Raw genomic sequence first — 16,657 nt, 5'->3', positions numbered from 1 at the left:
GCAGAAGCAGCTGGAACGCCATTCCGAGCGACGCATGAGAGCAGGTTCTCAGGCAGAGAAGATTACACTTTCACTGAGTTTGTTAAGCAAGCCTGACTGAGTTCAGTGTATATAGACAGCTGGATATCAATGTCAGCAAATATGCCAGAGATATCATTTGTACCACATGGATGGAGGTGGCATTGGCCTTGAATGTCAAGTCACCCTCAGGACCTCAGACCTGTAATGCAAATAGTTCTATGAGGTGCTCAGGGTAGGGAAAGGAACACACAAGCTGTTCTCACTTTATTTCCTTGTTCTCCCTTGGCAACTGCACATTTTAAAGCAACAGCTGCAACTAACCATTCCCAGTATATTCTGTTACATGGAGGCATTAATGTGTGCACTTTCTCAATGGTTATCTAATTTGCAATCACAACCTTGCAGTTCTTGGGAGCACTTAGATAAAAGATTCTTTCCTTTAGATTTTCCTTCTTAAGGCTTTGTTGATATTGATCTATGTGAGATGGGGTGTTCAATAATACTGTTACTTTAGAATTATCCTAGTACCACAACAAGGTAAAAGTGTAGAGGACTGTAGACTCAGCCAGCTCGATCAAGGACACCAGCCGCCCCACTATTGAGGACATCTTCAAAAGACAATGGCCTCAAAAAGGCGGCCTCTATCATTAAGGACCCATGCCACCCAGGACACGCCTTCTTCTCATTACTGTACTACTGAAGACACATAAGCAACATTTTAGAAATAGCTAAATTATAGTACATATGTTAGTGATAATACACTTGATTCTGATTCTGGAAGAATATGTTCAGGACAAGCTTAAATCCAGAAGAAAATAGACTGACAATTTCCAGGTGACCCGTAGTTTTGACAACACAATAATATTTCTTAATACATCGGTTATTAAAAAATACCCTTCCCCTATTCTGCCATTTTCAGAAAGGTTTATTCAGTTCTGGATGCCCACCTCTGCTCTATCCTCCTCCACAGAATAGTATATAAAATAACACAGGTAGGGTTTGGGGAATGAGGTGAGATGGATTTGGAAGGGATAAATTACCAGTTTTAAATGTCAAAGGGGAGTTGATGGTCATGTGTGAGAAGGACAATGCAGATGAAGTTTGGGGAAAAGAGGCCAACAGAATTTACTCCACTGCAATGGAGTAAATGGACTAATGGATGCAATGGACCAAATTACTTCCTTTGATGCTGCATTTAGTAATTAATTACAGGCTTTACCACCATTTAAGTGGAGATATTTATTTGCATTTCTAAGCACTGGCTTGAAAATTTTGACGCTTTGCATCATTTTCTCAAGCATCAGAAAGTCAAATTTCCTTCCAGGGTGAAATGTAATTACCCAAGTGTGACACCTTGAAAGAAAATGTCTTTTCACCACTTTTCCCTTTAAGTAGAAGGTATCAAATGTCAGAACAGAAAGTGTGGGGAAGTGGAAAAGTAACAGCAGTCTGACCTGGAGGCCCAAATTATTGACCTCAAGCCATGAGATCAAATCCCTTCAGAGTAACTGAGGACATCAAATATAGAGTTAAATAAATTTGGAATAAAAAAACAAATTTTAGAAATGGCAACAGTGAAACTACAAGGTTGCTGTAAAAATTACTCTGGCTCATTAACTTGTGTCAGAGATGGAGATTTGCCATCATTGCCCATTTTAGACTACATACGATGCTAGACCCACCAGTTCAAGCTGAGTGCTTTCAGTCAGTCAACTTTAGAATATCTTCCCTTTAAATCTTGATAGTGCTCCCTCTTTATCTACTTTCTTGATCTTAGATTTGTCAGCTTTTAAATGCATGGTTTTGTGATGCATTAGGAGCTTCATTTCTTCTACACATGGAAGTGACAGAGACGATGGAGCAGAGTGCTCTAATGTCAGCCTGAGGTGATTGAAAGAGCAGCAATCCATTTGCCCATTAGAGTGTAAATCTCATTGTAGTGTGCTCATTTCAGAAAATAGCTTCATGTCTCAATTAGCCTTTCAAGATACCTTTTTCATCTGTGATCTGATTTGAATCTGTGCCCAGATAATGAAGTATTCATTCCAATACCTGCTGCAACGTTTGAGTTGATAGAGATTACTACAATCACTGGTACTGCACAAAAACTTACCTGTCAATGCACAGAGGCATGGCCTGGATCACTATCCCTTATAGCCATGCACAGTTCAGTAAATCCCTTGCCAAGAACTCCCAGGCTAAGTGAAGAACATGAAAAAGACAGCTCTGATCTGAAAATTCTGAGATCCACTCTTTATATTGATCGTATAAAATCACTCTGAACTTGTAATGATTGGTAAGCCACCCGTCTCTGGCCTTTGTTTACAAGAAAGCATTATACTTGTCCAAGGCAACACACACAAAACACTGGAGGAACTCAGCATGTCGGGCAGCATCTATGGAAAAGAGTAAACAGTCGAAGTTTTGGCTGAGACCCTTCTTCAGGACTCAGGTCTCGTTACTCTTTTCCATAGATGCTGCTGAGTTCCTCCAGCATTTTGTGTGTGTAGGTTTGGACTTTCTCATACTTGTCCACAGTCCAGATGTGGAATCATCTCCATTCTCAGTGGTGGGATGCTACCCGTTACTAATCCAAAAGATCTGTGGTCCTAGTGGCTTTGCCTACAGGTAGAATCAGCAGGAAATGGTTGTAGGGTCAGAAAAGTTTCTCACAGCTACAAGTTTTTAAATCTTTCAAACTCAGTTCTACCGACAGGGTCTCAATGATAATCTTTAATGCTGAGTATGTTGGAGAGGGGAGAAACTTGCACGTTCTGCCTGTATGATTTATTTAGACATACAGCATGGAACAGGCCCTGCTGGCCCAAGGAGTCGCACCCCCCAGCAGCCCATGTCGTAAAACAACTTACAATGACCAATCAAACTACTACATGGACTTTTCTGTGGTTTTTGGGTCGATAAGAGATTAGCACCGTACAATCACTGGCAGGGCAGGCATGAAAACTTGCCTGTCAAGGCACAAAGGAGCAGTGTAAGTCACAATGCCTTTCTGTCTTATGCCGTTCAGTAAATAAATCCCTTCTTTCAGTCTTTGGACCGAGGGAGAAAACCAGAGCACCCGGAGGAGACCCACGTGGTCCACGGGGAGAAATCACAAACTCCGGAATTGAACTCTGGAATGCTCCGAGGTGTAACAGTACGGCGCTAACCGCTACAGCACCGTGGCGCTCCCGTGTAACTGTGAGAGTTTCCAGCTGGTGTTCAGACTTCCCCCCACATCACAAAGCAGCTGGGAGACTAAATGGTCATTAAAGATTTCCTCTAATGTTATGTGGTAGAATCTGTGTGAACTGCTCAGAATGTGAGGCAACAGAATGGGTTAAGTGAAGGAAGGGTTAAATGGATTCTTGATGGTCAATATGTTATCAGTGGGCCAAAGGGTCTGTTTCCACTCTGTACGACTCTATGACAACTGATCACCTATATTTTTGTCCTCACCCATCAGCTGGCTGCCTCACCTTGAGCAGGGGCACTATGCAGACTGTTTGCTCCAATAACAAAGGACACTGGCGTTCCCACAATTTCCGCAACAGTTTAAACCCAGGTTCACAGTTTGGCCGTGTGTACAGTCTGCCCTGAGCAGTGGAAAAAAAACTATTTTTTCCCCAGTAAATCCCTAAATGCACGAAGAACAATAGGGTTTTATGGATGAGAATAATAATGAGAATACAAAAAATACAGCCCAAAAAGTTACACTTGTTACCTACCCTTCCTATATTTCACTTACTTGTTCACATCTGCTGAATTGCAGTCTGAGTAATACAGAGACATCTGCAGTATTATGCCAACGAAGGGTATACTTGGCACACTGCGAGTTTCTCCTTTCTCCTCCATTCTGTGCCACGTCACACTATCGTGAACATAATCTTATTGAAGATTGCTGAAGGTTTGACTTTTCTGAATCTCAGTCACCCAGAGCCACTGACAGACCAAAATGCTCAACCCCACTGGACCAGCGGCTCGGTGTAATGGATCTTTATAGGAGGGGGTATACTGTAAATGTCTATGTCAAAATTACCTCTGGGGGTTGGGCTCATTGTGCTTGTCACGTTCGTGCTTTATCATTCGGTATTTTCCAATCCTGGAGTCTGGTCGGGACACTTTCATACCTTTCAGCGTTATTCTGGAAAATAAGAACAGATTGCAAAAAGCATCACAGAAGGGTCACTGGAATAACAAACAAAAATACAAGTACAGCCCAAAGAATGACCTTAAGATAACTTCCAGGTATGTGACTCCAAGTTTCTTCAATACTCTGCAGCACTGACGCAAAAATCATTAACTCCTTGGTGTAATGGCCAGAATACAGCAATGCTAATGAATCCAGTGGCACTGTGCAATGGGCCAAAATTTACTGTCCACTACATTTATCCCCATGTCTCCATAAACACTCGAAAATCTCTACAGCTGTACTATGCAGGGCACTCTGACTGGCTGTGTCACTGTCTGGGTGGGGAGCTACTGCACAGGATCGAAGTAAGTTGCAGGAAGTTGTAAACTCAGTCAGCTCCATCATGAACACAGCCTTCACAGCATCCAGGACATCTTCAAGGAGCAATGCCTCAAAAAAGTGGCTTCCATCATTAAGGACCCTCATCACCCAGGTCATGCCTTGATCTCATTGCTACCATCAGGGAGGAGGTGCAGAAGCCTGAAGGCACACACTCAGCGATTCAGGAACAGCTTCTTCCCCTCTGCCATCGATTCCTAAATGGACATTTATACTACCTCACAACTTTATAAATTTCTATTTTTTGCACTACTTATTCAATTTGACTATTCAATATATATACACTTACTGTAAATCAGTTTTTTCTGTTATTATGCATTGCATTGTGCTGCTGCCACGAAGTCAACAAATTTCATGATATACGAGGGGTGACTGATAAGTTCGTGGCCTAAGGTAGAAGGAGATGAGTTACACAGCTCTCGTTACATGCGCATGCACATCAACTCTTTGAGTGATTATGCAGAAAGTTTGAAGTTAATAACTGACCACGGGTGATTGATAAGTTCGTGGCCTAAGGTAGACGGAGATAAGTTATTAACTTCAAACTTTCTGCATAATCACTCAATGAGTTAAAATGCGCATGCATGTAATGAGAGCAAGTAACTCAACCCCATCTACCTTAGGCCATGAACTTAACAATCACCCACCTATGGACACTTTCTGGAGGTCCAAGATCTGTATGCTCCACGACCTCTGGACTAAGTGTGTAAATGTAGGAGGGGACTATGTTGAAAAATAAATGTGCTAGGTTGTCAAAAATTGACTCCTTCTACCCTAGGCCACGAGCTTATCAATCACCCCTCGTGTACCAGAGATATTAAACCTGATTCTGATTCCACTGCAGGGCTCTCCCTTCATGATCCATTGATGCAGGCGCTGACTGAATCTGAATCTGTCCTAATATAAAATGGCAATAGGCCTTGTAACAGGAGTGAGTGGGAGAATCAAAAAAAGATATGACTGTGAAAAGACTGAAAGACAACTTGATGGCTGGAAAAGCTATTCAGGCTGAGACCCTTCATCAGGACTGGAGTGAAAAGCTGAGGGTAATAAGGTGGGGGAGGGTGAGGGAAGGAAGAAACACAAGGGGATAGGTGAAACTGGGAGGGAGGGGTGTGGTGAAGTAAACAGTCGGGAAGCTAATAGTTGAAAGAGATACAGGGCTGGAGAAGGTGGAGTTTGATAGGAGATGACAGAAGGCCATGGAAGAAAGAAAAGGGGGGAGGAGCACCGGAGAGAGGCAATGGGTAGGCAAGGAGATAAGGTGAGAGAGAGAAATGGGAATAGGGAATGGTGGTTGGGAGGCATTACTGGAAGTTTGAGAAATCAATGTTCATGCCACCAGGTTGGAGGCTACCCAGACAGAATATCAGGTGTTGTTCCTCCTACCTGAGTGTGGCCTCATTGCGTCAGTAGAGGAGGTCATGGATAGACATATGGGAATAGGAATGGAAGTGGAATTAAAATGGGTGGCCACTGGGAGATTCCGCTTTTTCTGGTGGACAGAGAGTAGGTGTTCGGTGAAGCAGTCTCCTAATCTACATCGGGTCTCAATGATATACAGGAGGCCACACTGGGAGCACCAGACACAGTATGTGATCCCAACAGACTCACAGGTGAAATGTCACCTCAGCTGGAAGGACTGTATGGGGACCTGAATGGTAGGTGTAGTACTCGTTCCGCTTGCAAAGATAAGTGCCAGGAGGGAGATCAGTGGGGAGGGAGGAATGGACAAGGGAGTTGTGAAGGGAGCGATCCCTGCGGAGAGCAGAAAGTATGGGGGAGGGAAAGATGTGCTTGGTGGTGGGAGACCACTTCGCTGAGCACCTATGCTCTGTTCGCCAGAAAACATGATGTAGATTGGGAGACCACTTCGCCGAGCACCTACACTCCATCCGCCAGAAAGAAGTGGGATCTCCCAGTGGCCACCCATTTTAATTCTATTTCCCATTACAACATGTTAGTCCATGGCCTTCTCGACTGTCGCGATGAAGCCACACTCAGGTTGGAGTAGCAACACCTTATATTCCGCCTGGATAGCCTCCAACCTGATGGCGTGAACATCGATTTCTCGAACTTCCGGTAATGTCCCCTTCCCCCGATCTCTCCTTCACCATCCCCCATTCCCATTTCCCACTCTCACCTTATTTCCTTACCTGCCCATCACCTCCCTCTGGTGCTCCACACCCTTTTCCTAATTCCATGGCCTTCTGTCTTCTCCTATCAGATTTCCCCTTCTCCAGCCCTGTATCTCTTTCACCAATCACCCCTTCTTTAGTTTACCCCTCCCCTCCATCCCAGTTCCACCTGTCACTTATTGTCTTGTACTCCTTCTCCCCTGCCCCACTCCCTTACTCTGACTCCTCATGCTTTTTTACTCCAGTCCTGATGAACAGAGTCAGCCCGCAATGTCAACTGCACTCTTTTCCACAGATGCTGCCTGGCCTGCTGAGCTCCTCCAGCATTTTGTGTATGTTGTTTGGATTTCCAGCATCTGCAGATATTCTCGTCTGTGATGCAGACCATGCAGTCCTCTTGCCACTAACAATATGCAGGAAGTACAGAAGCCTTAGGTCTCACACCATGAAGTTCAAGAACAGTTATTACCCTAAACCATATATGTCAAACTCAAGGCCCGCGGGCCAAATCCGGCCCGCGGTGGAATTATCTTTGGCCCATGAGATAATATCTAATTACTATTAAAGCTGGCCCCAGTAATCGAAGCGCCTATGGCGTATGATATGGCTAATGCTGAGTTTATTCAGGTACCAGGTTTTCAGGGTTTTTAGTGTTTATTCGGCAGTCTTCTTCATAAGAAACAGAATTTGTAAAGTGAAACACTTTGTAGTTATAGCAGAGACTGAGACACATGAGAGCAGGCTGAAAAAACGGAGGCAACGAAAGCTGCGTTCGCACGTGTCCGACTGATCCGGCCCGCATGAAGCTGCATTTTGCTCAATCCGGCCCGTGACCTAAAATGAGTTTGACACCCCTGCTGTAAACCATCAGGCTCCTAAATCATTATGGATAACTTCATTCACCACTATGCTGTTTATTTGCAATTTGTCCTCCTTTGCACATTGGTTGTCAGTCCTTTTCTATTTATGCATAGTTTCATAAAATTCTGTTGTATTTCCTTTTTCCTGTAAGTGCCTGAAAGAAAATGAATCTCAAGGTATTATATGGTAAAGTATATGTACTTTGATTACAAATTTATTTTGAAACTTGAAGCTTAAGCTTTACAATATGTCAAAGCTGTCAGACTTTGCATGTTTCTGAATACAGCTTCAAACGGTTTGAGAGATTAAAAATCCATTAAACAACTTTAACTACTAAACAATTATAATAATTTTGACAAATTATCTTTCTTACACTTGCAAGCAATCAAATGCAAAAACTGTAAATAACCTCATTCACCATCCTTACAGTTGAATGAACTAACTTTCCCTGCACTAGGTCTGACCTAAAGCATGTTCAGTCGATAGACTCTGAATTGTACCTGCCGGAGAATTACCCAAGTTTACAGTCCAGATTTACAGACTGTATACACGGGTGTGCAGATCCAAAATTACTAAGGACTAAGCAGCACATTTGGTACAAAGGTGTTTGAATGGAAGCAGCCCCAAACTTCCTGACAATCCCAGAGTCAACTCGATATCACACTGCCAACATACCGCTGTAGGTTCTACCACAATATATGCCAAAAGCCACCAAAGAACTCAAAGCATTAACTAATGTTAATAAAACAATTTCATACACAGCAGGACTATAATTTCATGGTTTAGATGACAGTTATAATTGGACTCCATTGTCCTCTATGACCTTTGCCCTCATTTTGTTACTGTAAACAACACTTGCCTTCTGAAATGCTCTTTATTTTCCTACCTGTATTATCATTTTGTCAAAGCTCCCTGGTTTGTGGTCTCTTCACATGACCACAATGATCCCGTACACTAGGAATCTGTTCTTCTGAAATTGGGCTGATCTTCATCTAGAACTATGTATCGGTAGTCTCTGTTCATTTCCTGCACAAACTTCAGCTCTCCAAAATTTCAGCCAATGCTTTTGATCTCTGATTTCAAAATCTCACTAGGAATGCACTCCAATTCAGCGGCTAGGCACCCCTGACTGCATTGTCCCCTGTGGTTTTCGCTCCCCAATGTGAGATGACTTCTTGCACTAAAAGTATACTTTGCTGCAACTGCCTCCAGCAGCTTAAGACACATTTATGTCACACTCAGGAAGAATCCAGATGTGATCCACTTGTAGCTGCACAGGTTCAGTTTGATTTGATGGGAGTTAAATTCTCTTGATATAGGCAATCTGCTTTACTCTTTTGATTGCTGTCACATCATCTTATTATGTTACCTGAATCAATGAAAAATTCATGCCACTTTCAAAATCAAAGCAAACAGCATTCCTTATCGCGGTGCTTTCCCCATAAAATATATACAGATTATATGTTTAGTTCATATTAAACAGCACGAAGAACGTTATTTCCCGGGACGTTATCAAGGCAAGAAGATTGTACAGGTTGAGCACCCCTTATCTGAAATGCTTTGGGCTGGAAGTGTTTCAGATTTTAGAATTACCATCATTTCCAACTCTAAATTCATGTGCTACTGGTAAGCAATCTTTGTCTTACACACACTTCATCACACTATGTACTGATGCAGCTGTTCAGAGTGTTAGGTTTTCATCAGTGAGGATCTTGGCAAACTCATCAATGAACTTCTCTGCTGCTTCGTGATCAGCAGATGTTTTATCACTACAAATTGTTAAAAGTGCCTTTTTAAAAATTTCTCCAACCATCCTGCTGAATATTCACAATTATCTAGAATTTCAGTTTGTCATGATAGATCTTTGTTTGTTGAGCAATCAGCATACCGGTAAGCAGCACACGTGACTCGGATGCTGACAAATCCACTCGTTCAACACACGATCAGGATTTTCAGTCTCTGCTTAATGCAGAGTTTTTGTACTTTCCATTAACTTCCCTTTACTACATTTGCCAGGTCACTTCTCAGAACAGTGCATCATCAATGTAACCTTCCCAGCACCTTGAGGAATTTTCCATTTGTGACATTATGTCATTGCCCAAAAAATATTTCGGATTTTGGAATCTTAGATAAGAGGTTCTCAACCTTGTCTGTGGTTTTTACTCCTTTAACATGGTTAGTGTTTCCAGTTATTTTGTTTAAGAATGAAAAGAAATGCAAAAATAAAATATGCATATAAAATAACTGATATTCTGTATGTTGCTTGTGAAGTTTGGGAGCGGTTGTTGGAGTAATCTAGGAGTATCTGCAGTGAATTTTGTAGAAGGTACGGATTACAGTGCTGGAGTGGAGAGAAAGTACACTTAGAGCTAAATGAGTGCCAGTCAGGCAAACTGCCTTATCCTTGATAACATTGGGTATCTTAGGAGTTATTGGAGCTACACACATCCACAAGAGTGATGAGTATCCCATCTCACTCTTGACTTTGAAGATCCTACAAAGGCTCTGGGATGTCAGGGGCTGAATCTTCTACTGCAGGAAGCCCAGCCACTGTCTTGCTTCTGCGGCATACTATTTATGTGGCTGCTCCGTTTCAGCTTTGGGTTATTGGCAATCCCACCCGCGGATGTCTCAGAACTAGTAGGTAGCAATGAATGATGGGTGGTTGGTTAGAAGCTGTCTTGCTGGAAGTGGTCATCATTGGTGATCTGTGTGGCATTCATATTCCTTGCTGATTTCTTGGCCCAGTCCTGAATGTTGCCCGGGTCTTCCTGCATGCAGATGTAGATTGCTTTGATCTTTGAGAAAATTTCCTGGACCTCATGGTCCCCACTTTGGCCATCACCTCCTTAGCTCCCACATGCACCTCAGAAAAAACAGCAGCAGGAGTTGGACGACACCACACAAACATACTTCGAACATACAAATTACGAGCAAATATAGTCACTTTGGCTCATGACCTGCTTTATCATTTCACAAGATCATAGCTGATTTAATCTGCTGTCTATGTACCACTGTGTAAAAATAAATATCAAAGATTCTGCTTCTACTGCCCCTTGAACTCGAAAGATTTGGTATTCTCTGAGAGAGAGAAAAAATCAGCTAATTTGTTTTCAATGGGAAACCCCTTTGAACAGTAGAGAGTTTAAAATTTTCCTACAAAGAGAAATTTTCTCTCAACATCCACTTTGTCAAGAACCCACAATATCATTCATCTTTTAGTCAAGTCCTCTCTCACACTTTAAGCTCTGGCAAATACAAGCCCAACTAACCAACCATTTCTCATAAGGCAACCAATTAGTTAAGTAAACTTTCACTAAACTGTTTCTGATGCATTAACATTCTTCCATAAATAAGGAAACCAATATTGTACACAGTGCAAACACGAGGAAATCTGCAGATGCTGGAAATTCAAACAACACACACAAAATGCTGGTGGAACACAGCAGGCCGGGCAGCATCTATAAGGAGAAGCACTGCCGACATTTCGGGCCGAGACCCTTCGTCAGGACTAACTGAAAGGAAAGATAGTAAGAGATTTGAAAGTAGGAGGGGGAGGGGGAAATGTGAAATGATAGGAGAAGACCGGAGGGGGTGGAATGAAGCTAAGAGCTGGAAAGGTGATTGGCAAAAGTGATACAGAGCTGGAGAAGGGAAAGGATCTCGGGAGGCCTAGGGAGAAAGAAACGGGAAGGGGGGAAAAGAACCAGAGGGAGATGGAGAACAGGCAGAGTGATGGGCAGAGAGAGAGAAAAAAAACAAACAACTAAATATGTCAGGGATTGGGTAAGAAGGGGAGGAGGGGCATTAACGGAAGTTAGAGAAGTCAATGTTCATGCCATCAGGTTGGAGGCTACCCAGCCGGTATATAAGGTGTTGTTCCTCCAACCTGAGTGTGGCTTCATCTTGGCAGTAGAGGAGGCCATGGATAGACATATCAGAATGGGAATGGGACGTGGAATTAAAATGTGTGGCCACTGGGTGATCCTGCTTTCTCTGGCGGACAGAGCGTAGGTGTTCAGCAAAACGGTCTCCCAGTCTGCGTCGGGTCTCACCAATATATAAAAGGCCACACCGGGAGCACCGGACACAGTATACCACACCAGCCGACTCACAGGTGAAGTGTCGCATCACCTGGAAGGACTGTCTGGGGCCCTGAATGGTGGTGAGGGAGGAAGTGTAAGGGCAGGTGTAGCACTTGTTCCGCTTACAAGGATAAGTGCCAGGAGGGAGATCAGTGGGAAGGGATGGGGGGGACGAGTGGACAAGGGAGTCACATAGGGAGCGATCCCTGCGGAAAGCAGAAAGTGGGGGAGGAGGGAAAGATGTGCTTGGTAGTGGGATCCCGTTAGAGGTGGCGGAAGTTACAGAGAATTATACGTTGGACCTGGAGGCTACGGAGAATTATACGTTGGACCTGGAGGCACTTTCCCCCCACTACTTTCAAATCTCCTACTATCTTTCCTTTCAGTTAGTCCTGATGAAGGATCTCGGCCCGAAACATCGACAGTGCTTCTCCTTATAGATGCTGCCTGGCCTGCTGTGTTCCACCAGCATTTTGTGTGTGTTGTTTGTACACAGTGCTCCAGGTTTGGTCTCATCAATACCCAATACAACTGAAGCACAACCTCCTTACCTCTGTATTGTATTCCCTACATAACATGCAGTAATATTGTTCATTTTCCTAATTACCTGCCATACTTGCATCTTAGCATTAACATACTTATGTTGCAGTTACAAGATTGTGGTGAAGCAGCACACGAAGCAATTGCTTTTGGTAACCTCATTAAAGTAAAGATGTCATCAAGCTGGAAAGAAGTCAAAGAAGATTTATGAGAATGTTGCCTGAATTATAAGGAGAGGTCGAGCAGACTCGGAACTACATTTCTTGTGATGTAAGAGACTGAAAGGTGATCTCATATTGTATATGCATATAAAATCATGAACGACATAGATAGGGTAAATACCAGGAAAAGGGAAGCGTAAACTGGAAAGCATTGCTTTTATATGAGAGGACGAAGATTTAAGAGGACCCTGAGAAGGAACTCCATCATTTAGAAGGTGGCATGTAAGGTACAGCCCCTGGAAAATAAAACTGAAGTCCTCAGAGCAAGACTGCAGTGCTTGAAGGGCATCAGAAACTCTTTGGTACTTCGCAGAGACATGGCTCACTAGTAGTCTGGACACAATGCTCCAGTCCAAAGGCTTCACCATCCACCCTGTTGTCTGGAAAGCGGCATCAGATAAGGGCAAAGAGACTCTTAGACTGACGCATGGATATAAGGAAAATGGAGAATTGTAAGTAGTGTAGAGGGGTAGGATCAGATTGATCATTAAATTTATATAGACCAGCACAGCATTGTAAGTTGATGAACCCGTACTCCATCATACTTGTTCTACGTCCTATGTAAAACAGACAATGACACTTCGCTCCATTATATTCTATTTGCTAGCTTGGTGAAGGCATAAGATGGATTAAGGCATCCATCGCATTGGCACCACCGTCCCTGAGAATAAAGCAAAAACATTAGCAGCTGCATTTGAGCAGTAGTTTGTGTCAAACCTTAACCCAGTGCAACACTTCTCCTCGCTGGCACTGCTCACACATTCTAAAGCAGGGTGAAACATATTGTCAGTTTTTTCACACTGTAAAAATAGACTAAATAGTTAAATTGTACTTCACACAAAAATAGCTGAACACAAACACTCTTCAAAGTTACGATATCCCGCATTTTATTCACAGAAGATTTAAGAATTAAAACATGAATATCACATCTGCATCGATGGATTAACAATATAGTCATCCATGGTGCTGAGACAGGAAAATACACAAAGGTCAATGACAGATACTGATGCTGTTTTAAACTTATAAAACAAGGTTTCAAACTCAGTTTGAGAAGTATCCAACATAACATGCAATGTCCCAAAAAATATTCCTGAGAATAGCATTAAAGCAGGTTACTTCCTAAAGCTCTTAATATAGAAATGTTATAAAATTATCAGAATGGGAATGAATACCAATTAAGATAATCACTCTAAATTGATTCAATTTAAAATGGTGCATAGGGCTCATAAGTCTAAAGATAAATTAGCTCGTTTTTACTCTCATATAAACCCGATCTGTGATAGATGTCATTCTGAGGTAGCCTCTCTGACTCATATATGTTGGTCTTGCCCTCTTTTGGAAAAATATTGTAAAGATATTTTTGATACATTCTCCACAGTTTTGCACATTGACTTACTACCTCACCCTATCACTGCAATTTTCGGTTTACCAATGATTGATCTGCCCTCTTCAGCTTAGTGGATGATTGCATTTGCTACTTTAATGGCGAGAAGATCTATTTTATTGAATTGGAAAGAGATGAATCCTCCAACTACATCTCAATGGTTTTCCCAAACCATATCCTGTTTAAACTTAGAAAAAAATTAGAAGTGGTACCTTTGATCCCTCGGTTAAATTTGAAGAAACTTGGAAGCCATTTATCCAATACTTCCATAGAATGTAATTTGACCTTTTCTGATTCCTTTATATTATTTATTAATTTGAGTAGAGGAGCGGAGTCGACGACGTCAATGATTTTATCCAATATAATAGAATAGCACAGCTTTGTTTAGTTCAGTTTTAGTTCTGTTTAGCTTAGTTTACTTTGTTTTTGATTTTTCAATTTGGGGTTTTTTTTCCCCATCTTTCTATTTCCCTGTATCTTGTCTATTTTAAGAGGTTGGGAGGTCAATTATATTGGTGTTACTTATAATTTTTACTCACATGTGTTAATTGCCAACAATGTAATCCCATTCCCTTTATACTATTATGACCGCTATGTATTTGTCTTTGAAAAATTCAATAAAAAGATTGAAAAAGAAAGATAATCACTCTGAAATTTGGAAATAATTATCTTATCTGAAGAACATCAGTGACAATGAAGGAATTAGCAAGAAAACTTCTTGATGTGGAAAAGCAACCATTAATCACTATCATCCTACTGAAACACAGAACAATGAATGCAGATGGCAGCATCTTTCTGAAAAGTTGATCAATAATTGGCTTGCTGCTCATAAGATGTAATTCAATCTCTGTAATTACACTAGAATTTTTCCTACTTGGTTCAATATATTGGCATACATACATACAGCAATTGAACACACTCTTTAAAGTTTTAATATCCCCATTCAGCTGACACAATTCGCAGAGCACAAGGAAATCATTGTTCTTTAACATTAGATCTGCATCCATGGATTAACTGGTGTCATTAAATGCAGTAGAAACAGTAAAAAGCTCAAAACACAGTTTGAGAGGAATCCAACATTGCTTTGGTGATTGAATAGGGCTTGAATGCTATCACCGCTTATAAAGTTAAATCATGCGATATGGGAGATAGCAGGGCTTTGATTCCAGATGAGCTCAATGCCTTCTATGCTAGCTTTGAACATCAGAACATGGAGGAATCACTGTGAGCTCCCACATCTCCTGATGATTCTATGACTTCAGTCCTCGAAGACAATGTGTGGGCTTTAGGAGGGAGAACCCAAGGAAAGCTTCCGGACTGGACAGAGTACCTGGCCAAGTACTGAAGGCCTGTGCTAAAGAAGTGGCTGAAGTCCTCGGAGATCTTTACCCTCTCGCTTTGACAGTGTGTGGTACCCACCAGCTTCAAGCAGGCTTCAATTATACCAGTGCCCAAGAAGAACTCAGCCCCTGCCTCAATGACTATCGTCCAGTTGTATGGACATCCACGGTGATGAAACATATCAGTTCCTGCCTGACAGGTGACTTGGATCTGGGAGTTGCCTACTGGAGCAACAGATCCACAGCAGAAACCCTCTCACTGGATCTTCACTCAACCCTGGAGCAAAGATGCATACATCAGGATGCTCTTTATTGACTACAGCTCAGCATTTAATACCATCATCCCCTCAAAACTAATCAAAAAGCTACAAGACCTTGGCCTCAATGCCTCTTTATGCAATTGGATCCTGGACTTCCTCACTTGTAGACCACAGTCAGTTCAGATTGCAACATCTCCTCCATGATCTCCGTCACCACTGGTGCACCACAAGGCTGTGTGCTTTGTCCCCTGCTCTACTCGCTTTACACTTATGACTGTGCGGCTAAGCACAGCTTCAATGCCATACTGCTGATGACACCACTGTCATGGGCCAAATCAAAGATGGTGACAAATCATCATATAGGAGGGAAACTGAAAGTCTGGCTGAGTGGAATCATGACAACCACCTCTCATTCAATGTCAGTAAGACCAAGGAACTGATTATTGACTTCAGCAGAGGGAAACCAGAGATCCATGAGCTAGTCTTCATCGGAGGATCAGAGATGGAAAGGGTTAGCAACTTTATTATCAATTTAAAATTTACTTTGAACTTTGAATAGTCAAGCAATATGCCTGAAAATGTAATAGATACCTTCATTAAACAAAGGCATTTCCTGAACAGATTTTCTCTCATGTTAAATTCATAAATGGAAAACATACTTTGACACCATATTTTCTAGCAATTACCCTTGTTAGTGGTAAAAATGACCATGTAATTATTTTTACCAGATCTGTCCAGAGCCATGTCTCTAAAGACCTTTGACTTCTGGAGAACTCTCTTGGTTCAGTGTAAGCACTCCTGCTTCTAACAAGAAAGTTGCAGTTTCAAGTACCATTCCAGAAACCTCAGCACAAAATTTAAGCTGTAATGCTGTGTGGGTCTACATATTAGATACGGTAATGTTTTGATGAGACGCTGAAGCACAACCCCATCTGCTCTTTCAGGGAGATGCATAAAGAATCTGAAACACTTAAAGCATGAAGCGTCTCCTAGTCATTATTTATCTCTCATTTAACATCTCTAAAACAAAATTAATTACAAACCACTCATTATCTCACTGCTGCTTATAGAACCTGCTCTGTAAATTGACAGCTGTGTTTTACACAATATAAAGATAAGTATCTTTATTGGCTGTAAGGATCTTTATAACTTACTGACAATGATATAAACGTAAGTAGCATTACTATTATTGAATTTTATGTATTTTGTACATGTACATTTGCTTGTTGATTTGCTAAGACAAAACAATAGACCACTTAAAACCATAGACATAGGA

At 41.9% G+C, this 16,657-nt stretch overlaps 1 protein-coding gene across 5 annotated transcripts in view; it reads right to left on the bottom strand.

Moving 5' to 3' along the window:
• Positions 1-16,657, bottom strand: part of b4galt2 (UDP-Gal:betaGlcNAc beta 1,4- galactosyltransferase, polypeptide 2) — a 375,893-nt gene that overhangs the window by 10,750 nt on the left and 348,486 nt on the right. For all 5 annotated transcript variants that reach the window (XR_012101020.1, XM_073062911.1, XM_073062910.1 and 2 more), the window contains one exon: positions 4,061-4,165. Coding sequence is in view for 4 of the 5 variants with exons in the window: in XM_073062911.1 (XP_072919012.1) it covers positions 4,061-4,165 (105 nt within the window). In the remaining variant the exon portion in view is untranslated. The remainder of the gene's footprint in view (positions 1-4,060; positions 4,166-16,657) is intronic.

The sequence above is a fragment of the Hemitrygon akajei genome, chromosome 12 (genome assembly GCF_048418815.1).
Source record: "Hemitrygon akajei chromosome 12, sHemAka1.3, whole genome shotgun sequence".
NCBI lineage: Eukaryota > Metazoa > Chordata > Chondrichthyes > Myliobatiformes > Dasyatidae > Hemitrygon > Hemitrygon akajei.
The sequence above is the reverse complement of the archived record's forward strand: the minus strand, read 5'-3'. Positions and strand labels throughout refer to the sequence as shown.